Source organism: Engystomops pustulosus, chromosome 9, assembly GCF_040894005.1.
Source record: "Engystomops pustulosus chromosome 9, aEngPut4.maternal, whole genome shotgun sequence".
Taxonomy (NCBI): domain Eukaryota; kingdom Metazoa; phylum Chordata; class Amphibia; order Anura; family Leptodactylidae; genus Engystomops; species Engystomops pustulosus.
The window spans coordinates 18,238,067-18,265,820 of NC_092419.1; the positions used below are offsets into that span (position 1 = coordinate 18,238,067).

The following is a 27,754-nucleotide window of genomic DNA, read 5'->3' on the forward strand; positions in this document are numbered from 1 at the left end:
GCGATAATATTCACTTGCTCAGCCATGATCTGCATAAACAAATGGGCTATAGTATATTTCACCAATTCTTCTCTGCGGCTGTATAATACTCCCCACTAAAAGACACCGAACTGGCCCTCCCTCCCCACCATACCAACCCCAAATACAAATAATAACAAGCATAAAGACTATGATTAACATTCTTCTCAAAGGAGAAGTAAGGGCAAAACAAAAACCCGCCCCTGACCTCCGCACTTAGAAAAATATATAAAACCGAGATCTAAGTGAAATGTTCCACGCTTCCTGCAATGTATAATGAAAAGGAAAAAAAACAATACCGTCCTTCATTCAACCGTCGCTCAGCCGTCTTCAGCCCTGTGTGCACGGATTCTTCCCTCAGCGTTATCAAGCCATTGGACCGCTGCATGTGGTGTTTCAAACATGTGCACCTCTCCCAGAGCCACTACTCGCAATCTGGCAGGGAAAATCATTGCATATGGTATTTGTAGGTTGCGTAGCCTCCGTCGCTTTTGCACACCTGCAGAGAAATCTGGAAAAATGGAGATCCTCTTTCCCTCTATGTTGAGCTCTTCATGATCTCTTGCTTTCCTCAGTATATTATCACGGTCACGGAAATGTAGAATTTTAATCAGGATCGGACGTGGAGGTGCCCCCGGAGGAGGTGGTCGTGTTGGCACCCTGTGTGCTCTTTCTATTGCAAATAAATGAGATAATGTCCCATCAGGAAATTTCTCTTTTATCCAGGCTTCAAAGAACTCCACTGGCCGGTTGCCTTCCGCTCTTTCGGGCACCCCCACCAGACGGAGATTATTTCGCCGTAGCCTATTCTCAATATCCTCCGATTTATCCATAAGCATAGATACATTATTTCTCATTTTCTGCAGATCATGCTTAACTGGGGTCAGTTGGTCTTCTATCTCACTAACCCGATCTTCCACTGCATGTACTCTGTCATTTACTCTCCGGATATCATGGCGAATAATTGAGATGTCCTCCGTTAAACTGCCAAAATTGGAGTTCATGGTAAGTAATGCAGAGCCACAGTGAGATATGGCAGAAAAAAGATCTTTTAAGGTAGGCTCTTCAGGGGTAATTTGCAAGCTTTGTAGGGCCACATCCTGAGTGCATGACAGAGGACCTCTGGGGATATATGTCTGTTTGCCAGCTATGGCAGCTTCCTGTTCCATCCCCTGCTGTTCTGCCACTGCCTCTGGAGGATCTGTGATCCGGGCAGGATCATCCCCCCCATCTGGGGAACACTGGGGCTCAGGTACCTCTTTATTCAGTGTCTTCTGGTCTGCCGCCGATCTGGCATATTTTTCAAGTCGGGCCGCCACATCCTGCGCTCTGACTGAGTTCGCACCGCCATTTTTCTTCTGCGGCGTGGCTAGGCCGCTTCTCCCGCCATCCTTCTCCTTTGCCGTTCTGCCCCCCCGAGTCATGGCAGTCTCACCCCTGCAGCTCCGGCCCCTTAGGATGTGGGTTACGATGTTCGCTGAGTGTCAGCGGCGGTGAAGGCAGGATAAATGCCGGATTCGTTGCAGGAGCTCCGGAGCACACGTCTGCTCACATGGACAGTCAGGCCACGCCCCGCTGGAGACTTCTAGGTGCAGTTAGTAGCGGCTCCTCTCTCTGCGAGTGCTAGAGACTTCTAGGTGCAGTTAGTAGCGGCTCCTCTCTCTGCGAGTGCTGGAGACTTCTAGGTGCAGTCAGTAGAGGCTCCTCTCTCTGCGAGTGCTGGAGACTTCTAGGTGCAGTCAGTAGAGGCTCCTCTCTCTGCGAGTGCTGGAGACTTCTAGGTGCAGTCAGTAGAGGCTCCTCTCTCTGCGAGTGCTGGAGACTTCTAGGTGCAGTCAGTAGAGGCTCCTCTCTCTGCGAGTGCTGGAGACTTCTAGGTGCAGTCAGTAGAGGCTCCTCTCTCTGCGAGTGCTGGAGACTTCTAGGTGTAGTCAGTAGAGGCTCCTCTCTCTGCGAGTGCTGGAGACTTCTAGGTGCAGTCAGTAGAGGCTCCTCTCTCTGCGAGTGCTGGAGACTTCTAGGTGCAGTCAGTAGCGGCTCCTCTCTCTGCGAGTGCTGGAGACTTCTAGGTGTAGTCAGTAGTGGCTCCTCTCTCTGCGAGTGCTGGAGACTTCTAGGTGCAGTTAGTAGCGGCTCCTCTCTGCGAGTGCTGAAGACTTCTAGGTGCAGCCAGTAGCGGCTCCTCTCTCTGCAAGTGCTGGAGACTTCTAGGTGCAGTCAGTAGCGGCTCCTCTCTCTGCGAGTGCTGGAGACTTCTAGGTGCAGTTAGTAGCGGCTCCTCTCTCTGCGAGTGCTGGAGACTTCTAGGTGCAGTCAGTAGAGGCTCCTCTCTCTGCGAGTGCTGGAGACTTCTAGGTGCAGTCAGTAGAGGCTCCTCTCTCTGCGAGTGCTGGAGACTTCTAGGTGCAGTCAGTAGAGGCTCCTCTCTCTGCGAGTGCTGGAGACTTCTAGGTGCAGTCAGTAGAGGCTCCTCTCTCTGCGAGTGCTGGAGACTTCTAGGTGTAGTCAGTAGCTTCTCCTCTCACTGCGAGTGCTGGAGACTTCTAGGTGCAGTCAGTAGAGGCTCCTCTCTCTGCGAGTGCTGGAGACTTCTAGGTGCAGTCAGTAGCGGCTCCTCTCTCTGCGAGTGCTGGAGACTTCTAGGTGCAGTCAGTAGAGGCTCCTCTCTCTGCGAGTGCTGGAGACTTCTAGGTGTAGTCAGTAGTGGCTCCTCTCTCTGCAAATGCTGGAGACTTCTAGGTGCAGTTTGTAGCGGCTCCTCTCTGTGAGTGCTGAAGACTTCTAGGTGCAGTCAGTAGCGGCTCCTCTCTCTGCGAGTGCTGGAGACTTCTAGGTGCAGTCAGTAGAGGCTCCTCTCTCTGCGAGTGCTGGAGACTTCTAGGTGCAGTCAGTAGAGGCTCCTCTCTCTGCGAGTGCTGGAGACTGCTAGGTGTAGTCAGTAGCTTCTCCTCTCTCTGCGAGTGCTGGAGACTTCTAGGTGCAGTCAGTAGCGGCTCCTCTGCGAGTGCTGGAGATTTCTAGGTGCAGTCAGTAGCGGCTCCTCTCTCTGCGAGTGCTGGAGACTTCTAGGTGTAGTCAGTAGTGGCTCCTCTCTCTGCAAATGCTGGAGACTTCTAGGTGCAGTTAGTAGCGGCTCCTCTCTGTGAGTGCTGAAGACTTCTAGGTGTAGTCAGTAGAGGCTCCTCTCTCTGCGAGTGCTGGAGACTTCTAGGTGCAGTCAGTAGAGGCTCCTCTCTCTGCGAGTGCTGGAGACTTCTAGGTGTAGTCAGTAGCGGCTCCTCTCTCTGCGAGTGCTGGAGACTTCTAGGTGTAGTCAGTAGCGGCTCCTCTCTCTGCGAGTGCTGGAGACTTCTAGGTGTAGTCAGTAGTGGCTCCTCTCTCTGCAAATGCTGGAGACTTCTAGGTGCAGTTAGTAGCGGCTCCTCTCTGTGAGTGCTGAAGACTTCTAGGTGCAGTCAGTAGCGGCTCCTCTCTCTGCGAGTGCTGGAGACTTCTAGGTGTAGTCAGTAGAGGCTCCTCTCTCTGCGAGTGCTGGAGACTTCTAGGTGCAGTCAGTAGAGGCTCCTCTCTCTGCGAGTGCTGGAGACTTCTAGGTGTAGTCAGTAGCGGCTCCTCTCTCTGCGAGTGCTGGAGACTTCTAGGTGTAGTCAGTAGCGGCTCCTCTCTCTGCGAGTGCTGGAGACTTCTAGGTGTAGTCAGTAGCTTCTCCTCTCTCTGCGAGTGCTGGAGACTTCTAGGTGCAGTCAGTAGCGGCTCCTCTGCGAGTGCTGGAGACTTCTAGGTGCAGTCAGTAGCGGCTCCTCTCTCTGCGAGTGCTGGAGACTTCTAGGTGCAGTCAGTAGAGGCTCCTCTCTCTGCGAGTGCTGGAGACTTCTAGGTGCAGTCAGTAGCGGCTCCTCTCTCTGCGAGTGCTGGAGACTTCTAGGTGCAGTCAGTAGAGGCTCCTCTCTCTGCGAGTGCTGGAGACTTGTAGGTGCAGTCAGTAGAGGCTCCTCTCTGCGAGTGCTGGTGACTTCTAGGTGCAGTCAGTAGAGGCTCCTCTCTCTGCGAGTGCTGGAGACTTCTAGGTGTAGTCAGTAGCTTCTCCTCTCACTGCGAGTGCTGGAGACTTCTAGGTGCAGTCAGTAGAGGCTCCTCTCTCTGCGAGTGCTGGAGACTTCTAGGTGCAGTCAGTAGAGGCTCCTCTCTCTGCGAGTGCTGGAGACTTCTAGGTGCAGTCAGTAGAGGCTCCTCTCTCTGCGAGTGCTGGAGACTTCTAGGTGCAGTCAGTAGAGGCTCCTCTCTCTGCGAGTGCTGGAGACTTCTAGGTGCAGTCAGTAGAGGCTCCTCTCTCTGCGAGTGCTGGAGACTTCTAGGTGTAGTCAGTAGCTTCTCCTCTCACTGCGAGTGCTGGAGACTTCTAGGTGCAGTCAGTAGAGGCTCCTCTCTCTGCGAGTGCTGGAGACTTCTAGGTGCAGTCAGTAGCGGCTCCTCTCTCTGCGAGTGCTGGAGACTTCTAGGTGCAGTCAGTAGAGGCTCCTCTCTCTGCGAGTGCTGGAGACTTCTAGGTGTAGTCAGTAGTGGCTCCTCTCTCTGCAAATGCTGGAGACTTCTAGGTGCAGTTTGTAGCGGCTCCTCTCTGTGAGTGCTGAAGACTTCTAGGTGCAGTCAGTAGCGGCTCCTCTCTCTGCGAGTGCTGGAGACTTCTAGGTGCAGTCAGTAGAGGCTCCTCTCTCTGCGAGTGCTGGAGACTGCTAGGTGCAGTCAGTAGCGGCTCCTCTGCGAGTGCTGGAGACTTCTAGGTGTAGTCAGTAGCGGCTCCTCTCTCTGCGAGTGCTGGAGACTTCTAGGTGTAGTCAGTAGCGGCTCCTCTCTCTGCGAGTGCTAGAGACTTCTAGGTGTAGTCAGTAGCTTCTCCTCTCTCTGCGAGTGCTGGAGACTTCTAGGTGCAGTCAGTAGCGGCTCCTCTGCGAGTGCTGGAGACTTCTAGGTGCAGTCAGTAGCGGCTCCTCTCTCTGCGAGTGCTGGAGACTTCTAGGTGTAGTCAGTAGTGGCTCCTCTCTCTGCAAATGCTGGAGACTTCTAGGTGCAGTTAGTAGCGGCTCCTCTCTGTGAGTGCTGAAGACTTCTAGGTGCAGTCAGTAGCGGCTCCTCTCTCTGCGAGTGCTGGAGACTTCTAGGTGTAGTCAGTAGAGGCTCCTCTCTCTGCGAGTGCTGGAGACTTCTAGGTGCAGTCAGTAGAGGCTCCTCTCTCTGCGAGTGCTGGAGACTTCTAGGTGTAGTCAGTAGCGGCTCCTCTCTCTGCGAGTGCTGGAGACTTCTAGGTGTAGTCAGTAGCGGCTCCTCTCTCTGCGAGTGCTGGAGACTTCTAGGTGTAGTCAGTAGCTTCTCCTCTCTCTGCGAGTGCTGGAGACTTCTAGGTGCAGTCAGTAGCGGCTCCTCTGCGAGTGCTGGAGACTTCTAGGTGCAGTCAGTAGCGGCTCCTCTCTCTGCGAGTGCTGGAGACTTCTAGGTGCAGTCAGTAGAGGCTCCTCTCTCTGCGAGTGCTGGAGACTTCTAGGTGCAGTCAGTAGCGGCTCCTCTCTCTGCGAGTGCTGGAGACTTCTAGGTGCAGTCAGTAGCGGCTCCTCTCTCTGCGAGTGCTGGAGACTTCTAGGTGCAGTCAGTAGAGGCTCCTCTCTCTGCGAGTGCTGGAGGCTTCTAGGTGTAGTCAGTAGCGGCTCCTCTCTGCGAGTGCTGGAGACTTCTAGGTGCAGTCAGTAGCGGCTCCTCTCTCTGCGAGTGCTGAAGACTTCTAGGTGCAGTCAGTAGCGGCTCCTCTCTCTGTGAGTGCTGGAGACTTCTAGGTGCAGTCAGTAGCGGCTCCTCTCTCTGCGAGTGCTGGAGACTTCTAGGTGCAGTCAGTAGCGGCTCCTCTCTCTGCGAGTGCTGGAGACTTCTAGGTGCAGTCAGTAGCGGCTCCTCTGCGAGTGCTGGAGACTTCTAGGTGCAGTCAGTAGAGGCTCCTCTCTCTGCGAGTGCTGGAGACTTCTAGGTGCAGTCAGTAGCTTCTCCTCTCACTGCGAGTGCTGGAGACTTCTAGGTGTAGTCAGTAGCGGCTCCTCTCTGCGAGTGCTGAAGACTTCTAGGTGCAGTCAGTAGCGGCTCCTCTCTCTGCGAGTGCTGGAGACTTCTAGGTGCAGTCAGTAGCGGCTCCTCTCTCTGCGAGTGCTGAAGACTTCTAGGTGCAGTCAGTAGCGGCTCCTCTCTCTGCGAGTGCTGGAGACTTCTAGGTGCAGTCAGTAGCGGCTCCTCTCTCTGCGAGTGCTGGAGACTTCTAGGTGCAGTCAGTAGCGGCTCCTCTCTCTGCGAGTGCTGGAGACTTCTAGGTGCAGTCAGTAGCGGCTCCTCTGCGAGTGCCGGAGACTTCTAGGTGTAGTCAGTAGCGGCTCCTCTCTGCGAGTGCTGAAGACTTCTAGGTGCAGTCAGTAGCTTCTCCTCTCACTGCGAGTGCTGGAGACTTCTAGGTGTAGTCAGTAGCGGCTCCTCTCTGCGAGTGCTGGAGACTTCTAGGTGCAGTCAGTAGCGGCTCCTCTCTCTGCGAGTGCTGGAGACTTCTAGGTGCATTCAGTAGCGGCTCCTCTCTCTGCGAGTGCTGGAGACTTCTAGGTGCAGTCAGTAGCGGCTCCTCTGCGAGTGCTGGAGACTTCTAGGTGCAGTCAGTAGAGGCTCCTCTCTCTGCGAGTGCTGGAGACTTCTAGGTGCAGTCAGTAGCTTCTCCTCTCACTGCGAGTGCTGGAGACTTCTAGGTGTAGTCAGTAGAGGCTCCTCTCTCTGCGAGTGCTGGAGACTTCTAGGTGCAGTCAGTAGCTTCTCCTCTCACTGCGAGTGCTGGAGACTTCTAGGTGTAGTCAGTAGAGGCTCCTCTCTCTGCGAGTGCTGGAGACTTCTAGGTGCAGTCAGTAGAGGCTCCTCTCTCTGCGAGTGCTGGAGACTTCTAGGTGCAGTCAGTAGCGGCTCCTCTCTCTGCGAGTGCTGGAGACTTCTAGGTGCAGTCAGTAGCGGCTCCTCTCTCTGCGAGTGCTGGAGACTTCTAGGTGTAGTCAGTAGCTTCTCCTCTCACTGCGAGTGCTGGAGACTTCTAGGTGCAGTCAGTAGAGGCTCCTCTCTCTGCGAGTGCTGGAGACTTCTAGGTGTAGTCAGTAGCGGCTCCTCTCTCTGCGAGTGCTGGAGACTTCTAGGTGCAGTCAGTAGCGGCTCCTCTCTCTGCGAGTGCTGGAGACTTCTAGGTGCAGTCAGTAGCGGCTCCTCTGCGAGTGCTGGAGACTTCTAGGTGCAGTCAGTAGCGGCTCCTCTCTCTGCGAGTGCTGGAGACTTCTAGGTGCATTCAGTAGCGGCTCCTCTCTCTGCGAGTGCTGGAGACTTCTAGGTGTAGTCAGTAGAGGCTCCTCTCTGCGAGTGCTGGAGACTTCTAGGTGCATTCAGTAGCGGCTCCTCTCTCTGCGAGTGCTGGAGACTTCCAGGTGCAGTCAGTAGCGGCTCCTCTCTCTGCGAGTGCTGGAGGCTTCTAGGTGCAGTCAGTAGAGGCTCCTCTCTCTGCGAGTGCTGGAGACTTCTAGGTGCAGTCAGTAGCTTCTCCTCTCTCTGCGAGTGCTGGAGACTTCTAGGTGCAGTCAGTAGTGGCTCCTCTCTCTGCGAGTGCTGGTGACTTCTAGGTGCAGTCAGTAGAGGCTCCTCTCTCTGCGAGTGCTGGAGACTTCTAGGTGCAGTCAGTAGAGGCTCCTCTCTCTGCGAGTGCTGGAGACTTCTAGGTGCAGTCAGTAGCTTCTCCTCTCTCTGCGAGTGCTGGAGACTTCTAGGTGCAGTCAGTAGCGGCTCCTCTCTCTGCGAGTGCTGGAGACTTCTAGGTGCAGTCAGTAGCGGCTCCTCTCTCTGCGAGTGCTGGAGACTTCGAGGTGCAGTCAGTAGAGGCTCCTCTCTCTGCGAGTGCTGGAGACTTCTAGGTGCAGTCAGTAGCGGCTCCTCTCTCTGCGAGTGCTGGAGGCTTCTAGGTGCAGTCAGTAGCAGCTCCTCTCTCTGTCCAGTGCTGGAGACTTCTAGGTGCAGTCAGTAGTGGCTCCTCTCTGCGAGTGCTGGAGACTTCTAGGTGCAGTCAGTAGCGGCTCCTCTCTCTGCGAGTGCTGGAGACTTCTAGGTGCAGTCAGTAGCGGCTCCTCTCTCTGCGAGTGCTGGAGGCTTCTAGGTGCAGTCAGTAGCAGCTCCTCTCTCTGTCCAGTGCTGGAGACTTCTAGGTGCAGTCAGTAGTGGCTCCTCTCTGCGAGTGCTGGAGACTTCTAGGTGCAGTCAGTAGCGGCTCCTCTCTCTGCGAGTGCTGGAGACTTCTAGGTGCAGTCAGTAGCGGCTCCTCTCTCTCACATTGATGAGTTTAGATGAGAAATAAATAACTTTGCTTTATGTCTCTGATCAGATGGAGCCGTCATCTCTCCTTATCTTGGGGACATTCTCGCTTTTTTCTTCTCATTGTGCTGCATCTTCTTGGTGACAAAACGGAGGTGAATGTAAGGTGCATTTAATGTGTAAATTATAAGGTGCCCGGATTGTTCATGGAGTAATCAGACGACTGCGCCGCCCTAGTCCCAGCATTCACTAGAGGAGCGGGAAATCTGCAGGATGTCTGTGCTAAATGAGGGGTTCGACGTAACGCGAGGTGATTGTTACTAGACAAAGGTGGGTGGTGTTAAAGAGAATTTACAAAAATATGGGGGAAAAAAGTCTGCATTGCCCTAAATTATGAAGTGTGAAATAATCACAAATAATTTGGTGTACAGAAGATTTTTATAGGAAATATGTGGAGATGTTACCCCAGTTATCTCTCGGGGCGCCACCTCTGCACCGAATCATACGTCTAGTGTGTATAAAATGCTGTGAATGTTCTGTTTCATGCATAACATCATGTCTGACGAAGAGAACTTGTATCCACCATCAAATCAGATGCTCAGTTATCCTCCGAGGTATCACCTGATTTCTTCGCTCTTCTTCTGCATAATATGGAGCAGCTTAGGTGGGACACACACAATAATAATGCCCCATGTATACTCCGATTATACCACATTTAAAACTAGTACTTAACATGGGGGTGCATAGAGCAGGACAAGGCTCGCTGCCCCCTGGTTTGTATTAGAGCCCCTCCTCGCCACTGTCTTTTAGAGCGCGCTCTGTGCCCCTGGTGTGTGAGCCCTCGTACATAATCTGGGTAAGATCCCTGCAGGTATTGTCTGGGGTATTGTCCCTAGTATATTGTCTGGGGGTACATGGAGCAGGACCAGGTAAGTGCCCCTCCTTGCTATGGTCTTGTAAAGCGCTTTCCGTGCCCCCCCGGTGTGATCCCTCCAGGTGACACATTGGCAGCCACCGGCAGCTCTGCCTCCAGTATGTTGTCTGATGGCGGATGTCTTGATGGCCGCCCTCCGGTGCGTTGCCGCACACCACGTGCATCTTGTATCAGAGTGAATTCCATCGCACTTTGAATTTTGAGAGGTAAAAATCAGTCAGAACATTTTCAGCGCTGATTCCTGACCTCCTCGGTTTGCGCTGCGAGCGCGCCAAAGTGATTTGCTTCAGCTGCCGCCCCAAGGATAGAGGAGCAGAGGCAGGAGCTGTCAGGCGAGCGACATGACGGCCATCAGAAGCCGCAGAACAAAGCTCCGCCAGGTGGGAATAGAGACTTCCGAGCAGCCGACAACTCGCCCAGTCCGTGTCACATCATAGCGCCGCCTTCATTTACTATTCTGTGTGTGATCCGCACAGAGCGAGATCCTGAGTGATGGCTCCGGGTCTGTGGGAGGCTGGGGATACACGGTGACAGGCAGCGCTACAGCCGGTGACAGCCGGAGATGTGTCCACCGCTCTGCACTGCATGTAGAAGAGGAGGCGCAGGAGCCTGAGGGGCCAAAGAGACGCCACTGGTTCTAGAACTCCTTGTGTGGGTGTATATACTGTACATATGTGTATATGGGGGTGAACAGAGGGGCTAGGGTAGCTCTTCAGGCTCATTAGCATTATTATAAAAGTTGATTTTAGAAGGAAGGAGGTCATGGATGACAAAACCAGTGTGAGGCATAAAAATTATAATTAATAATAATTCCTTTATTTATATAGCGCACACAGATTACACAGCGCTGCACAGAGCTTGGAAAATCTGTTCCTGTCCCCCATGGGGCTAACAATCTAACCAACCTACCAGTATGTTTTGGAGTGTGGTAGGAAACTGGAGGACCCGGAGGAATTCCACGCAAACACGGAGAGAACATACAAACTCTTTGCAGATGTTGACCTAGATGGGTCTTGAACCCAGGACCCCAGGTCTGCAAGGCTGTAGTGCTAACCAGTGAGCCACTGTGCTGCAAGGCTGTAGTGTGATGACATGGTGATTCCAACTACAGTCATCATTCCATGTGGCGCAGCGCCAGGTAGTGATGGGGATTGTTACAATGTTTCCTCGTAAATGTATGTAATTCTTTTTGTTCCTGTTTTTTTGGGCTGGGATTCCATGTAGTCTGTGTGTAACCTGCAGATTATCATTATCTATGACTGTGAGATGTCTCCTCCTGGGGGGGTCCATACTATGGGGGCAGCTGCCCCTCCCTGTACTTGGTGTATTGGGGTCCTCTGATGTTCCTCTCCCCTCCCGCTGATTCCTTCTTAGTTCCTATTGCTGTCACCTCCTCCGGGGACGTCTCTCCGGTCAGGGAAAGTTTAACTACCTTTGGCTTGTAAGAAACTTGTCTCATAAATTCCTAATAAAAAGAGATTTTAATTCGACCTTTAATAAGATTTTATAACTAAATTATTCTAAAAATAAAACGGGAATAAAATAAAAATGTAAAAGCAAAGCATCTACAGGAGAAATGCCCTAAATAGGCAGCGGCGTGCCTGACCGGAGCGCTGTGTTTATCCGGGAAGTTCACTACAGGCTTTGTTAAAGGGACGGGACAACTCATGACGATCCCACATGTTCTCTGATGAAGAGGGGAAGTGTAATTTGTTATGCTAATTCTGACTACTGCTAAATTTGTGTCATTATACTTGATTTTTTTGAATTGGATATTTTGTTAAATTCAATTTTGTGTCCATATGTAGTGGAACAACCACACGGCCCTGAGACTTCTTGTTATCCTGTTCCTCGGATGGAAAGTGGTGTGGGCATCAGGGGTGTACCAAGCCTGTCTGCTGCCTGAGGCGAGATATATATATATATATATATATATGTGTAATGCATGTGTATATAGAGGTATGACGTGTAATAGCTGTATATATAGGTGTAATGCATGTATATATAGCGGTATGACATGTAATAGCTGTATATACCCAGCTATCAGCTATTACATGTCATACCTCTATATACACACACATGACATGTTTTACACACATATACACATGACAAAACACATATAAACAGGGGACACACACACAGGTATATACAAAGGGAAGACACACACACAGGTATATATCCCTTGGGATTCCTCCTTAGTTCCTGGCTTTGTTGTGATCTATATATTACATTCATGTAGGTAACTATGGATCATTAATTGCACTTGTACATATATTATCTGCTGGATACGATGACAATATGAATTTATCTCTATAACTTTGTATATTTTGAATCTACTTTGTGACATTTTATGTATCCTTTGCCTACTCGACTTTTTACCTGCCAGGACTAATGTTTTGTTCTTTGTCTTATGCACTATTAGTGCTTTTTAAATGTTTTTAATCATGCCTTTGTAAATTCCCAAATAAAGTTGTATGAACTCATTTCATGTACACCCTCTTGTATATACTCTTCTGTTTTGGATCTACTATGGGTGTTATTCAATTATTCTTTCGGCCCTCATCCCCCCATTGTTAGATCCTTTATAGACTTCCATGGGCAGGTGTGTTGGGTGTGATCTTTGCAAGGAGGAGGATGGGAGCTATCGCCTATAGACTGATATGGGTGAGTGTAGAGGGCATGCTTTGTGACCTGTGCAGGGAGGAGGATCGGAGCTGTGACATCCCCTATAGCAGAGATGGCAAACCTTTTAGATGCCGAGCGCCCAAACTACGACCGAAACCCAAATATCTTTTGCAAAGTGCCGATTCGACAATTTAAACAGTAACTTATGACTCCCTGCTCTGTTACATGTTTAAATTGTATAGGCACCTGAGGACACCAATACAGTAGAAATAAGGAGAAGACGTTTGGATTATCATTGTAGCTTCCTTCTAGGGTTCTGGGCTGCCTTGGACTGCATGAGGCCTTGAGTCCTGTCTGGCAAACTCTGCGTTCGGGTGATGGCGCAGGTGCCCACAGAAAGGGCTCCGAGTGCCACCTCTGGCACCCGTGCCATAGGTTCGCCATCACTGCCCTATAGACTATCACCTATAGTGGGCATACTCTATGACAGTGATGGCGAACCTTTTAGAGACCGAGTGCCCAAACTACGACAAAGACCCACTTATTTATCGCAAAGTGCCAACACAGGAATTTAATTTGTGATTTATACTCCCTTCTCTGTCACAGTTTTCATTGATACCAGCACCTGAGGCACCAATAAAGCAGGAAATAGTCCCAGGTACAGCTGTCACTTTAAAATACCTCTGTGCACAGCAAGTCCTGGGCTGTCTGGGACTGCAGGAAGATACCTGGAGTCCTCTCTGGTAATGGCCTGAGTGCCCACAGAAAGGGCTTTGAGTGCCACCTCTGGCACCAGTGCCATAGGTTAGCCATCACTGCTCTATGACTTGTGCAGGGAGGGGGAGTCAGGACATCACCTATAGACTTGTATGGTAGAGTGATAGTGGGCATACTCTGTAATCTTGGCAGAGATTATTGTACAGGGATGGAGAGGCACATTGCATCATATAGAGGATATTATATAGAGGATACTATTGTTTCCTGCCTTTTGGTGATTATTAAACTTGATCTCTACAGAACAGGAAGTTTCAGTGGTCAGAGTAAAAACTTCAACATTGATAGATTAAAATGAAAATTACCATTCAGACTTGAACACTTGCTATAAAGGAAATCTACCATCAAAATCCATCATGACAAACCAGGGACATTACTCATAGATCCGGGCACCGGGACTGTAATCCTTTTATTTTTGTTATCCATGGCCTCCGTCCTTGTAAAATCAAGTTTAATGCACATGAGCCACGAGGGTTCCTGCCGTTGTCACCAGAGTCCCTCCGTACTGTAGCTTCACAGGCTGTTACACTGCATAAGCAATTCGCTCGCACTGTGTGATATTACAGCAGACAGAGAGAAGGGGCAGTGCTGAGGGAGCAGGGGAGGGGTGACAGTGTAACAGCCTATGAAGCTAAAGCATGGTAACACCAGACTCAGACTCATTAGCATAATTATAAAAGTTGATTTTAGAAATAAGGAGGCCGAGGATAACACACATATGAGAAGCTTATCACAGTCACGGTGCCTGGTCTATGAGTAATGTCCCTGAGTAATATGTGGATTTGTGACTTGATATATAAATCTATCTATATCTATATATTACATGTTACCTGCACTTACACACTGCTATTTCAAGATGAGCTATCACATTGTGCTGCTAAATTCACCACACAGCATAATCTCTATATATATATTGTAACAAACCCTCAGCTGTGAGACGTATTGGGTCAGTTTTAGATTTTGATCTCCGATATCTGTGACGTCTCCCCGCTCTCCGCTCAGATCTCCATTAACAAGATGAAGCGCTGCTGCAGTGTTGTTCCTCTGTCTCGTCAGCGCTGCAAGTTTTATGGATGTGACATAATTCACACCGCGTGGAAGGAGGGGCGCCGCGACTTATTCCGCAGAAATGGGTTTTATTGTTTTATCTGTGAGATGTTTGCCTTTTGTTATTTATAGTGAAATGAGAGGAAGAAGGCGAAACGTCAAATAAATTATCCCGAAACACAGCTGATCCCGCAAGATATAATAGCGCTCCCATATCCCAACATCCATCTTATTACATTCTCCAGATCATTCCACTGCCAGATGTGATACTTACATCTATACACTGTGCAGGGATGTAGTAGTACTGCAGTCCTATGTAACACCACAGATAACACAGTGATATCTCTGAGTACAGATCATGTAGTAGATGTGACCTGCAGTCCTATGTAACACCACAGATAACACAGTGATATCTCTGAGTACAGATCATGTAGTAGATGTGTCCTGCAGTCCTATGTAACACCACAGATAACACAGTGATATCTATGAGTACAGATCATGTAGTAGATGTGACCTGCAGTCCTATGTAACACCACAGATAACACAGTGATATCTCTGAGTACAGATCATGTAGTAGATGTGTCCTGCAGTCCTATGTAACACCACAGATAACACAGTGATATCTCTCTGAGTACAGATCATGTAGTAGATGTGTCCTGCAGTCCTATGTAACACCACAGATAACACAGTGATATCTCCCTGAGTACAGATCATGTAGTAGATGTGTCCTGCAGTCCTATGTAACACCACAGATAACACAGTGATATCTCTGAGAACAGATCATGTAGTAGATGTGTCCTGCAGTCCTATGTAACACCACAGATAACACAGTGATATCTCTGAGTACAGATCATGTAGTAGATGTGTCCTGCAGTCCTATGTAACACCACAGATAACACAGTGATATCTATGAGTACAGATCATGTAGTAGATGTGACCTGCAGTCCTATGTAACACCACAGATAACACAGTGATATCTCTCTGAGTACAGATCATGTAGTAGATGTGTCCTGCAGTCCCATGTAACACCACAGATAACACAGTGATATCTCTCTGAGTACAGATCATGTAGTAGATGTGTCCTGCAGTCCTATGTAACACCACAGATAACACAGTGATATCTCTCTGAGTACAGATCATGTAGTAGATGTCTCCTGCAGTCCTATGTAACACCACAGATAACACAGTGATAACTCTCTGAGTACAGATCATGTAGTATATGTGACCTGCAGTCCTATGTAACACCACAGATAACACAGTGATATCTCTGAGTACAGATCATGTAGTAGAAGTGTCCTGCAGTCCCATGTAACACCACATATAACACAGTGATATCTCTGAGTACAGATCATGTAGTAGATGTGACCTGCAGTCCCATGTAACACCACAGATAACACAGTGATTCCTCTGAGTACAGATCATGTAGTAGATGTGTCCTGCAGTCCTATGTAACACCACAGATAACACAGTGATATCTCTGAGTACAGATCATGTAGTAGATGTGACCTGCAGTCCCATGTAACACCACAGATAACACAGTGATATCTCTGAGTACAGATCATGTAGTAGATGTGTCCTGCAGTCCTATGTAACACCACAGATAACACAGTGGTAACTCATGGTTGCGTTGCGCTCTTTGACCGCACGTTCTTGCGCCGCTCCTCGTTAGTTTCTGCTAATTGCTTTACGTTGTAATTAAACTTTAGAATTAGATGTAATTGTTATTTTAAATGAAGACGAAACTCAGATAATTAGAGAAAAGAGGAAAAGCATAAACAAACAATCAGGACACAATTACCGAATAATGGCCACTTCCCGCGCCCCGGAGAGGAGCTCTGTTCTGCTGTTGTGTTTCCAGATTAACTTGGGAGTCTGTTCCTTCTGGAATTGATATACTGGTTTGGTTTTAATCCTGCATCATCTCTCTAGGCTTCCTGGAGGTCAGCCTTGATGTCAAGGGAGCTGCCTTACAAGGAGCTGAAGGAGGTGTGGTTTTCCTTATCCCATCCCGGAAAACTTTGCATATTTTCCTTTAAGTTTCTTTCTCACCTGCAGAATGTAAGAGATCTTAAAGGAAAAGTTGAGGGAGAAGCTGCGCTCTGGGCGGGGTGAGGCGCGCTCTGGGCGGGGTGAGGCGCGCTCTGGGTGCGGTGAGGTGCACGCTGGGTGCTGTGAGGTGCGTTCAGGGTGCTACGATATGGGTGAGCTAGTCTGGTTGGAGGGAGGTGTGCTCTAGGTGCGGGGAGCCGGTGAGGTGCGCTCTGGGCGCGGTGAGGTGCAGGGAGGTGTTCTCTGGGTGCCGTGAGGTGCGTGTGGGGTGCTACGATATGGGTGATATGGGTTGGAGGGAGGTGCGCTCTAGGTGCGGGGAGGTGCGCTCTAGTTGTGGGGAGGTGCGGTCTGGGTGCGGGGAGCCTGTGAGGTGCGCTCTAGGTGCGGGGTTCTGCACTCTGGTTGTAAATGTTGAGCGTTTCATTGTTTGTTTCCTGTGTCTCCTCACAGCTGCTGCTGCGTTTCATTGTTTTCTGTATGTTCCTTGACATTCAATGATCTTTCCTATGATTGGAGATGATTTGGAGGACATTTTTTACTGCCAGAGTTTTCCTAGAGATGTGAGCGGATAAATCGTGTTATGGAAAGGGGGGCACATATTTATTCCTGCATTGTTCTGCTGCTGAAATATAATTGTGCCTCCCAAGTTATGAGGGCCCCGGGCCCCGCACTGCTGCTGGGTGAGGGTAATACTGTTAGCGGATCTCCGTCTGCAGAGCCATCCATCTTCCTCCATAAAGGGACAGTAAATGATGAGGCGCGAGGCTCTGCGTGACCTCCGACTCCTTCCTCCTTTACAGACTAAAAAGATGTCATCTGTCTCCGTGTGAGAGGATTATCACATGTTATCTCCCAAATCACCAGAGTATTATCTATCTATCTATCTATCTATCTATCTATCTATCTATCTATCTATCTATCTCATATCTATCTATCTTATATCTATCTATCTATCTCATATCTATCTATCTCCTATCTATCTATCTTATATCTATCTATCTATCTATCTCATATCTATCTATCTCATATCTATTTCATGTGTATCTATCCATCTTTCTATCCTCTGTACAGTTGAGGCTATATATCCGTTTGCCGCCATGTTGCGGTCGGTTGCAGTAATCTTTTCTTTGCGCAGATATGAAGAGATCAGTAAGATATATTCTTTTAATAACTTGTCCAAATTGAAAGATAATTGACATTTTATAATCAGACGCTGAAGATACAAGAGATGATTAGAGGGATAAGTGGCGCCCGGAGATGTGCGCTGCTCGCCGTAATCTTCTCCGGATTGTTGGGTCTCCTCGTTGTCATCACTCAGCTCTTTATTTAATGAGTTACAAAGTGACATAAATCATCCCTGACAACCCAGCTCCGCTCTGAGCGCTCTGCAGGGGGTGTCGGGCTGGTCCTGGGATAGTGGGTGCTGTGCCCCATCTTCTTCTCTGGGCTTTGGTGCATTGAGGTGATAAACTACTCAGCTGCACATATTTTTGTTACAATGTATCAGTGCAGGTGTTAGAGTGGAGGCTTGTGGAGCTCATAGAGGAAACACGGTAACTAATTTAAAGACTTTGAAAGACTAATCCTATCTTAATTGTCTTGTATTTGGGGCAGCACATCTATAGGGGTCCACTCATTTTGTCTATTGTGTTCTTACAGCTCCAGACCTGGGAGACCCCCGAAGCGGTCGCTGGGAGTAACAATCCAGGAGAACGCTCGTCTGCTGCCGCATGGGGTCCAGAGTCTCCTGTCTCCCGGACTGATCTCCCACACAGGTAAGAGGCACCTGCTCTGCTCCGGCGTTACAATGTGTCAGACGTGCTGTCATGTCAGATGACTGTGTCATGGATCGCTGGGGGTCTTATATGTGGGATAGTATGTGATCCCCGTCATCTCCGCCCCCATGCCGGATCCTTCAGGCGTGACCTCTCCTGTCGTATACAAGTCACATATTAATATAAGGACATCAATGAGTGGCAGCTACATTGTCACAGTGATAGCTGATGCTATGAGACCCGCAGAATATACAAAAGCCCCCCCCCCCATTGCTATAATCTATCAATATCACCCCCCCCCCATCACAGTCATCTATCAATATCTGCCCCCCATTACTGTCATCAATATCTGCCCCCCCATTACTGTCATCAATATCTGCCCCCCCCATTACTGTCATCAATATCTGCCCCCCCATTACTGTCATAAATATCTGCCCCACCCATTAGTCATCAATATCTGCCCCACCCATTACTGTCATCAATATCTGCCCCACCCATTACTATCATCTATCAATATCTGCCCCACCCATTACTATCATCTATCAGTATCTGCCCCCCATTACTGTCATCAGTATCTGCCCCCCATTACTGTCATCAATATCTGCCCCCCATTACTGTCATCAATATCTTCCCCCCCTATTACTGTCATCAATATCTGCGCCCCCCCCCTATTACTGTCATCAATATCTGCCCCCCCCCCTATTACTGTCATCAATATCTGCCCCCCCCATTACTGTCATCAATATCTGCCCCCCCCTATTACTGTCATCAATATCTGCCCCCCCCTATTACTGTCATCAATATCTGCCCCCCCCCTATTACTGTCAATATCTGCCCCCCTCATTACTATCATCTATCAATATCAATCCATCCATATCTACCACTATCAGTGCCAGCCTGGCATCACGGGCATCTCTCAGGCATCTCTTTTCTATGGGCATCACATCATTTATCAGCATCACTTCCATCCGTCATATAAAGACAATGAGCCGCCATCGCAGTTATTTATCCATTGCAGCCCCCCCTCCCCCCCCCCAGTTATCTATGGGAATCAACCTCCCTTTACCATTATTTAGTAAACTCCTCCCATCCCCCCCCCTTCCCATCTCACTAAATGAGGCTTCATCAACCGCCGCGTCTCCAGGGGAAGTAACAAATTATCACATGAAACCGCGGTCGCTCCCGTTTTGGTCATGTGATGACGCGTGAGATGTCAGCGCTGACCCCGATCTGTCGTCTGATCATCATCTCCGAGACGCCCGGAATAGAGGGAATCTGCCGCCACATTCCGATACATTGTATCTATTTACCCGTCATTAACATCAATCAGCTGCCTCTAAAGCCGCAGGACCTTGTCACGTGTAGAAGAGACCCGGACTCTGGGGATCGGGGGGCAACGGTCCGGCCTCGCCTGGGATATGCCGTTAACCCTTTCCTATGGTGGAATCAGTATCAGACCCTCCTGCCTGCAGTAACATGAGCGGATACAATGTGCCGTACACGTAGGAAGGCTCCGCCTCCTGCGACTATGATGTGTCGCCTGATCTCGGTTGTTACTAGTGTAGTGTGTATATTCATCGCTCCCCAGGATTGATTTACCGTAATTAAGTCCGGATGCAGAAATCGCATAAATTCGGCTCCTCGTAAACATTATATATTGCGCGGCATATGGCGAATCACGTGCAGCAATCATCCGCTGGTGGAGCGGCCCGGATAAGACAACTCTGCTATAAACAATGTGACTCCTGGATTTGGGAGTTCTGTGCCCCCATAATGCATTGCTCTACTATAAATGGTTTAGTCTAGTGCTCCCTGCTGTGCCTCTGCTGCAGGTAAGGGTGGGCAACTGACTTACTCTTGGGCAATAGCAGCACAGAGCACAGCAGTGTGAGGACACCCCACCAGTGCACTTGGAGATCCTGGGACATAAATCCATATTTCGATATATGGAAAATATTAACAATATACACAAAAGACTGATTACATATAACTCCAGGGGCAAACCCTAACACCGGCTGAAGAGTGCACAGAGCACAGCAGTGTGAGGACACCCCTCCTCCACCAGTGCACTTATAGATCCTGGAATATAAATCCATATTTTACAGTCCTGCTGCTACTAACAATATACACAAAGGTCTGATTACATATAACTCCAGGTGCAATACATAACACTGGTTACAGAGAGCACAGCAGTGTGAGGACACCCTCTCCCCAGTGCACTTGGAGAAGTTACAATCCTGAAATATAAATTCATGTATCACAGTCCTGCTACTACTAACAACATACACCCGGGTCTGATTACACATGTTTCCAGGGTGAAAACATAACACTGGCTGCAGAGAGCACAGAGCACAGCAGTGAGAGGGCATTAACTACCACTGGCTGCAGTCTGCATGGTCACACCTGCTGGCAGATCCCTTTAACCCCTTGTTGCAAATCGACATAATAGTACTCACAGGCTCACAGGTTTTTGCTGCATATTGCAGTAAACACCCACCATTAACACCAGTGATCAGTGCTGGCACCAATCAAGGGTGTTAACCCTTTAGACACCGAAAGAATGTTACAGCTAATGCGCCGCCATCTTGGATGTGATTGTTGCTTCCCGTGACATCATCGGGGAGCAGTGATCCGCCGCCATGACCGCAGACCCCAGGACTTGTCATATCTGCAGATCTGTTACAATGTGATTGTGGCACATTGTAATAGATCATGTGCAAGAACACCACATACTGCTATACTTTAGGTGGGATTGAGCAGACTCCCTAAGGTTAAAGTTCCCTACAAATCGCGCCCCTTTCCCTAGATCTATCTATTCATAAAAAAGTGGTTATTCCTTGCAATGAAGCCCATAACCGAAAATAGCGCCGCAGTGTCTGAAACGCCACTTTGATGGCATCTGTGAGACTGAACAACCTTTTGATCACTGCAAAATGACAACCATGTAAATGTCGTCATATCTTGCATAAAGACTGACACCTCTGCAGTGTAGCTGCAAAGAATAGAATAAAGCAAAATAAAGAATTTTTTTTAGTTGTACTAAAGGTTTTCATTTTTTTTAAAACCTATTACATTTTAAAGGACTTCTACCACCAGGATGAAGAATTGTAAACCAAGCACACTGACATACTGGTGTGTGCCCCCTCTGGCAGGATATGCTCTTCTTTTTTAAATTCTTCTCCATGGATTTTACAAAAAATATGCTTTTAAAACTATGCAAATGAGCCTGAGGGGCTCTGAGCTCCATAGGTGTTAATAGGGCATGGAGCCCCTTAGGCTCTTTTTCTTAAAAACAAGGGCATTGGAAGCTTAAAGAAGAGCGAATCCTGCCAGAGGGGGGACACACCAGTACGTCAGTGCTTGGTTTATAATCCTTCATCCTGGTAGTAGATGTCCTTTAATAATACCTGTATAAATTCGGTATATACATGACGGTATTGACCGCGAGAATAAAGGGAGGTGTCATTTGTATCGCACAGCGGAAGCCGTAAAAACAGAACCCACATAAAAATGGCACGGTTTTGGATTTTTTTTCTCGCTTCCTAGTACAATTTGTTACACATAATAAAAACCCTTCTAAAGCTTGCACAGAACACAGAAAAATATAAAAAGTTAATGGCCATCTACTACCAAGTAAACCTACTACTGTATGCAAATGAGCCTGAGGGGCCCGAGGCTCCAAAGGTGTTAATGGAGCCTGGAGCCCTTCAGGCTCATTTGCATACAGTCTTTCATCCTGGTGGTAGATGTCCTTTTTAAGGATTTTTAAAGAAGAGCAAAAAAAAATTGAAACACCAGAAACTAAAAAGGGCATTGGCAGGAAGGGGTTAACTCACGGACAGTTAAGTTTCGATATTTCCTTGCAGGGATGAGGATACATGTTGCGGGATTTGGTTACGTATGATACGTTTCCATCACTCGGACTTTTTCGCCTCTCGTATGATGTGACGTTTTTGGCAAGGTCACCCTCTGCTATGAGTGGTCCTGCCCCCCCCCCCCCTCCAGCTCCGCGGCCCCCCGACACTGGATGATTCACAGGAACATGTGTCAAGTAGAAAATATCTTAAAACGAGTGTGTGAGTCAGAACCGCGCCAAAGCGAGCTCATTAGTTAATGGCGTCCTCCTAATAAAAGGAAATCGGTCACCTCTGCCTCACACGGGAGCGCTCAATACCGAGTCTGGGGGCAACGCTTAAAGGGGCACACACACAAGTCTACATGGTGCTCAGTGACCTACCTGCCTATCTGTCCTGTCCTGAGGGTTCGCTACAGTGTAATAGTGCAGATAAAATATAACAAAGTGTTTAGTTTAGTTGCATCCAGACTGGATGCAATTGTAACAAACCCTCAGCAGTGAGAGGCATTAAGTCTCTACCCGTAATAGCCTTCTACAGAGGGAAAGGAAAACAAAGTGAACCTGTCAGCAGGCGTGACCCCCCTTAGACTGCAGCCACTGTTAGGTATTGTACTCACACTGCTGTGCTCTGTGTTCTTTGCAGTCAGTGTTCTGGTATATCCCTGGAGAGATGTGTAATCAAATGTGTGTGTATGTTGTAAGTAGCAGCAGGACTGTGAAATATGAATATTTATCCCAGGATTGTAGCTTCTCCAAGGGAATTTGGGGGGCATATCCTCACACTGCTGTGCTCTCTGCAGCCAGTATTTTCCCCAAAAAATGTAATCGGACCATACTGTATGTTGTTAGTAGCAGCAGGGCTGTGAAATATGAGTTTATATTCCAGGATTGTAGCTTTTCCATGAGCTCAGGGATGAGTGTTTGTCCTCACACTGCTGTTCTCTGTGCTTTCTGCTGCCAGTATTGGGTATTGTCCCTGGAGAGATGTGCAATCATGTTGTTGTGTATGTTAGTAGCAGCAGGACTGTGAAATACCTGCAGGGTTAGTCTGTGTGTAATTTGTGATACACTGTAGAGCTGGATATAACATTACACAGGATAATTGAGCGGCAGATTCCGGACGGCGGGCGGCGCTGATGATTGGGGATCATTATATGTGAGATTAGCGCTGTGTAGGATGTCTGGGACATGCGGTTCTGATCCCCCCCCCCCCCCTTCTCCCCAATGTCTTTATCTCCCAGAAACCTCTGCAGATGTCCTTAGTGGCTGAATCCCCCCCATGTGAGAGACGAGGGGGCAGTAATGCAGAGAGCGTGGCGTCGCTCCCCCTGACTCTGGCGCTGTGCTCAGCAGAGAGCGATAGACTTGGCCCCGGCGATTGTAGGAGCAGGTGACTTGATTACTCTGAAATCAGGCAGAAAATGTCCTCTTCTGGTTACTCGAGTGAATCAGTCAAATTATCGAGTGGCACGACGAATCCGATGCCTCGGGCCATCAGAGCTGCCACTTTGTATAAGTCAAGCCTTCACTTAGTCGCGAATTTGCCGCTTTCTTTTTTTCCCCGTGTTTAATGTCATTCTCTTTTATTTAATATTCCCTTTACCGCTAATTCCTGCGTACAATGGCCGCCACATTACCAAAACACGCGGAGCCCCGGGGACTGCGGCGTCTGCTCTACACCTCGGTCCTCCCAGCTCTCCAATACCTGAGCTCCAGGAACACAATGCCACATGGGCAGTAAAGACTGACACACAGATGTACATAGATGTACCTAGCGGAGCGACTGCCCTCTGTGCTCTATAATGTCCTGGATCATCTGATGCGAGATGTAGCATTGTACAGATGTATATTGTGGAGCGACTCCCCTATGTGCTCTATAATGTCCTGGATCATCTGATGCATCATAAAGCATTGTACAGATGTGTATTGTGAAGTGACTCCCCTCTGTGCTCTATAATGTCCTGGATCATCTGATGCATCATAAAGCATTGTACAGATGTGTATTGTGAAGTGACTCCCCTCTGTGCTCTATGTCCTGGATCATCTGATGCAGCATGTAGCATTGTACAGATGTGTATTGTGGAGCGACTGCCCTCTGTGCTCTATAATGTCCTGGATCATCTGATGCGAGATGTAGCATTGTACAGATGTGTATTGTGAAGCGACTCCCCGCTGTGCTCTATAATGTCCTGGATCATCTGATGTGAGATGTAGCATTGCACAGATGTATATTGCGGAGTACCTCTCCTCTGTGCTCTATAATGTCCTGGTTCATCTCCTGCAGTACATCTGTGGCCGGGCTTTGCATGTTTCGATACATGGAGAATTCGGCGTGTGACCGCAAATCATTTACTGTATGTAGAGCCATCAGCAGGGAGGGAGGGGGGATTTTCTTTTTTCTAATTATTTTAATTAAATCAATTAGCCATTGTCATAACGAGCAGAAAATGGAAGGAAATTGTTTGAAATGCATAAAATAAGAAGCCGGTGAGCGGCAGATGTCCGGAGCGAGATTCAGTGATCGTTTTTCACACGTTTTTTTTCTATTAATTTGGGTCCATATGTAATGTAGAGAGAATTTTGTAAGAGGGTACATTGTAACGAATAATCTGCTGTGAGAAGTATTGGATCAGGATGGTATTTTACTGTTCACTGAGAGGCTGGAGCTGCGCTCTGTAGACCATCAGGCTAAAGACCATCCTCCTTCTAGTCTTGTGTTTTGTTACAATGTGTCAGTGCAGGTAAAATGTATCTAATGAGTCTAGGAGGTTTAGCACCTGAGGATTTGAACAATTCTCTGAGACGATCACAGTCTGTCTCCCGATAGTTTGTTGCAATGTATCGGTGCAGGCATAATTCACCATTCTGGCTGTTCATCATGTATATGCCTGGATGCAATTGTGCCAAACCCTCTGCTTGGCACAGAGGGGTCAGAGCGTATCCTCAGCTCTATAGTCTATGGTTTCCATGTTTGTCTACATTGATACATTGTTGCACATTTATTATTGGAATGTTTCCTCCTGGAGGAGCTGCTGATGCTGTTTGTTGATCTGTGGGTCGGTTGACGGATCTTACATGTGCCATTTATAATCCTCTGCTGAAATGATTTGTCATCCTGAACTTGACCCAATTGGTCACTCACTGAGTTTGTCAGGTTATATGAGGCTTCATCGACCGTTACACAGAGGGTCTGGGGGGATCAGGGTGAGGTGACCCCCGGACAGGACCCGTATTTGATGTTTTCTTTATCAACTCTACGTAAACTCCTGGGGAACACTGCAGGGGTGGTCAGCGGGGTCCATGTGTTACCCACCTGAGGAGGGTCCGGAATTATGTGTGGATGAAGTGCAATAGTCTGCAGGCTGAAGGAAGTGCAGTGCTCTGCAGGCAGCAGGGGCACATACCATTGCTACAACCTCTGCAGCTGCATAGGGACAGTGTCAACCTTAAAGGGGTTGTCTACTTGGGGACACTTACTGGACGATAGCAGATGGTGGATTATACGGAGTTATATCAGCTTCAGATTTATTACCTACATCCAGAATAATTGCTCGCCCTATAGAACTTGTCCATAGACTTATCTGTGCTTATGCTTTATGTTCAGCTGTATAGGTGAACGCTCCTTACCCCTCCCCTCTCCATAGGAAGCTGCTTTGTCGATTGTGTGTATGACAGAAGAGCAAGCACGTTCTATCTTTTTTCCGGCGCATCTGGCAACACGTGTGCGCTCTCTGCGTCATGCACAAAGCACTCCTATGGCCGTATACCAGCTGCTGTCCGTACAGCTACTATATGGCCGCCATACGTCATGTGACCGGGCCATACAGAGGGATGTTCCGTCCTGTGACCACATTGTATCCTGTGGAGTAATTGGGGTGCGGAGCGTTCGCATTCATGGCCTTCCTCATTTTCATATTCGGTGTTGATTTCCTTGTTACCTTTCGGATGTCTCTATGAGCCCCCCGGGACCCCAGGACTGATCCCACTGCTGCCTCCTGCACAGATGTGGAGCGGGGAACATGTGGAGTGAGTTTGGTCTCCACCTGTAGTGTAACACTTCCAGTATGTCGCATCAAAGTCCCTCCGACCCCAGCGATTTTATGGTTTCACTTTCTCAGATTTGGATACAATAACAAATGAGTTGATGGCGATGATGTGCGGCACCGCGCGGGGGAGGCGCTACTCGTGCCCCACATTTCATACAGATTTGTGGTCAGACACGGTTCACATGCATTTTAACCCCTTCTTGATTCTGAATGCAGAAACCTACTGGTAAGATTGTAGCATTTTTGTGCTGATTCTTTCATTATGTATCTCGGGTATCAGATGGTGAAATCAGTCACCACTAGGGGGAGCTCTCTTATGTACAGTGTATAGAAGGAGCTCCCTCTGGTGGCTACAGACAGCTAGGCTCTAGCTCTAATTCATAGTTGTCTCAGAGCTGGCGGCTGGAGACTCGCTGCTGTCAGGTCTCCCATACACTGCACAAAGAAAGTAAAGAGAATCAAGTCCATAACATTCTCTAACACTAGAAGTATAGGATCATATAGGACATTGTGGAGAAGTACTGACCTGTGCTAATGGAAAAATAAAACACTTTGGGTACTAAAGAAACGTAAGATTATCCCCAGCAGCCTCCGTCTGTCTCATCTCTCTCGCTCAGAAGCACCAGCAGGATGATATAGGACTTTATAGAGAAGTACTGACATGTGCGGATGGGAATAAAGCACTTGGGGTGAGATAGAAACTTCCCTAGCTGTGTCTGTCTGTGTGTCTCCTCTATCTCTTAGAAGCATCAGCAGGATCATATAGGACATTATAGAGAAGTACTGATGGGAATAAAGCAATTGGGGTGAGATAGAAACTTCCTATTATCTCCAGCAGCCTCTTTCTGTCTCTCCTCTTTCTCCTCAAAGCATCAGTAGGATCATATAGGACATTATAGAGAAGTACTGACCTTTACTGATGGGAATAAAGCACTTGGGGTGAGATAGAAACTTCTTATTATCTCCAGCAGCCTCTGTGTTGTGTCTCCAGTATCTCTTAGAAGTATCAGCAGGATCATATAGGACATTATAGAGAAGCACTGACCTCTGCTGAGGGGAATCAAGCACTTGGGGTGAGATAGGTACAGGATAATCTCTCACCCCAAGTGCTTGATTCCCCTCAGCAGAGGTCAGTACTTCTCTATAATGTCCTATATGATCCTGCTGATACTTCTAAGAGATACTGGAGACACAACACAGAGGCTGCTGGAGATAATATGAAGTTTCTATCTCACCCCAAGTGCTTTATTCCCATCAGTTAAGGTCAGTACTTCTCTATAATGTCCTATATGATCCTGCTGATACTTCTAAGAGATACTGGAGACACAACACAGCGGCTGCTGGAGATAATATGAAGTTTCTATCTCACCCCAAGTGCTTTATTCCCATCAGTTAAGGTCAGTACTTCTCTATAATGTCCTATATGATCCTGCTGATACTTCTAAGAGATACTGGAGACACACAGAGGCTGCTGGAGATAATAGGAAGTTCCTATCTTACCCTGTGTCTCCCCTTTCTGCTAGTTCTGCTTGGATTCACAGATTTATAGAGAAACTTCTTGTCTGCAGGAGTAACTTTCTCTGGTATCCGTAAACTTGTGATATCTCCGGCCTCGTGCGCCATCGCTCGCGTCTTTATGCGCCTGAATATTCATTTTTAATACAGAATAAAAAGTTTATGTTCCGTGTTGAATCATTTTCTCATATTTTTAGATTAATACAACTTTTTTTCTTTTTAAATGTATTTTTATGGTCGGCTTCCACTTTAAAAAGGACGTTTTTTTTTTTTTCGTGAGCGGCTCGTAAAAAATGTAATTTACAAAAACTGTAATTTTTTTTCTCCTCTTTTTGCTTTAGTATTTTACATCTATTATTTTTAAAATGATTTTGATATGAAAATGGCCATAAAGTTGTCGCGGGGCGAGGAGTGGGGGGGGCTGCGGGGTGCGACGATGAGGGGAAGGGGGGTCTTTAGATAATTTCTACTCTCATGTTTTGTTTTGTTTTTTTTTTGCTTGAATAATAAAATCATAAATCGGAAAATGGAATTAATTGAAAAAGCTGAAATTGAATGTTGTTTTTTATGTTTTCTTTGCAATTTTCAACTGTCAATTTCCCCCCGTAGAGTCGGAGCGGTGATTATGGCTTCTGCCGTTTTTACCAGTTTTGACATTAATGAAGAAACAAAAGCAAAATCATTTTTATGGATTAATTTGTCCCTTTCTAAGGGTTTGACTGCAGAATGTTTTAACCCCTTCTTGATCCTGGATGCA

General features: G+C 48.0%; 1 protein-coding gene across 1 annotated transcript in view; it reads left to right on the plus strand.

Annotated features, from left to right (window-relative positions):
* DACH2 (dachshund family transcription factor 2) overlaps positions 1-27,754 on the plus strand; it is a 226,968-nt gene that overhangs the window by 85,297 nt on the left and 113,917 nt on the right. Inside the window, exon 2 of the mRNA XM_072123223.1 lies at positions 17,465-17,580. Within this exon, the coding sequence (XP_071979324.1) occupies positions 17,465-17,580 (116 nt within the window). The remainder of the gene's footprint in view (positions 1-17,464; positions 17,581-27,754) is intronic.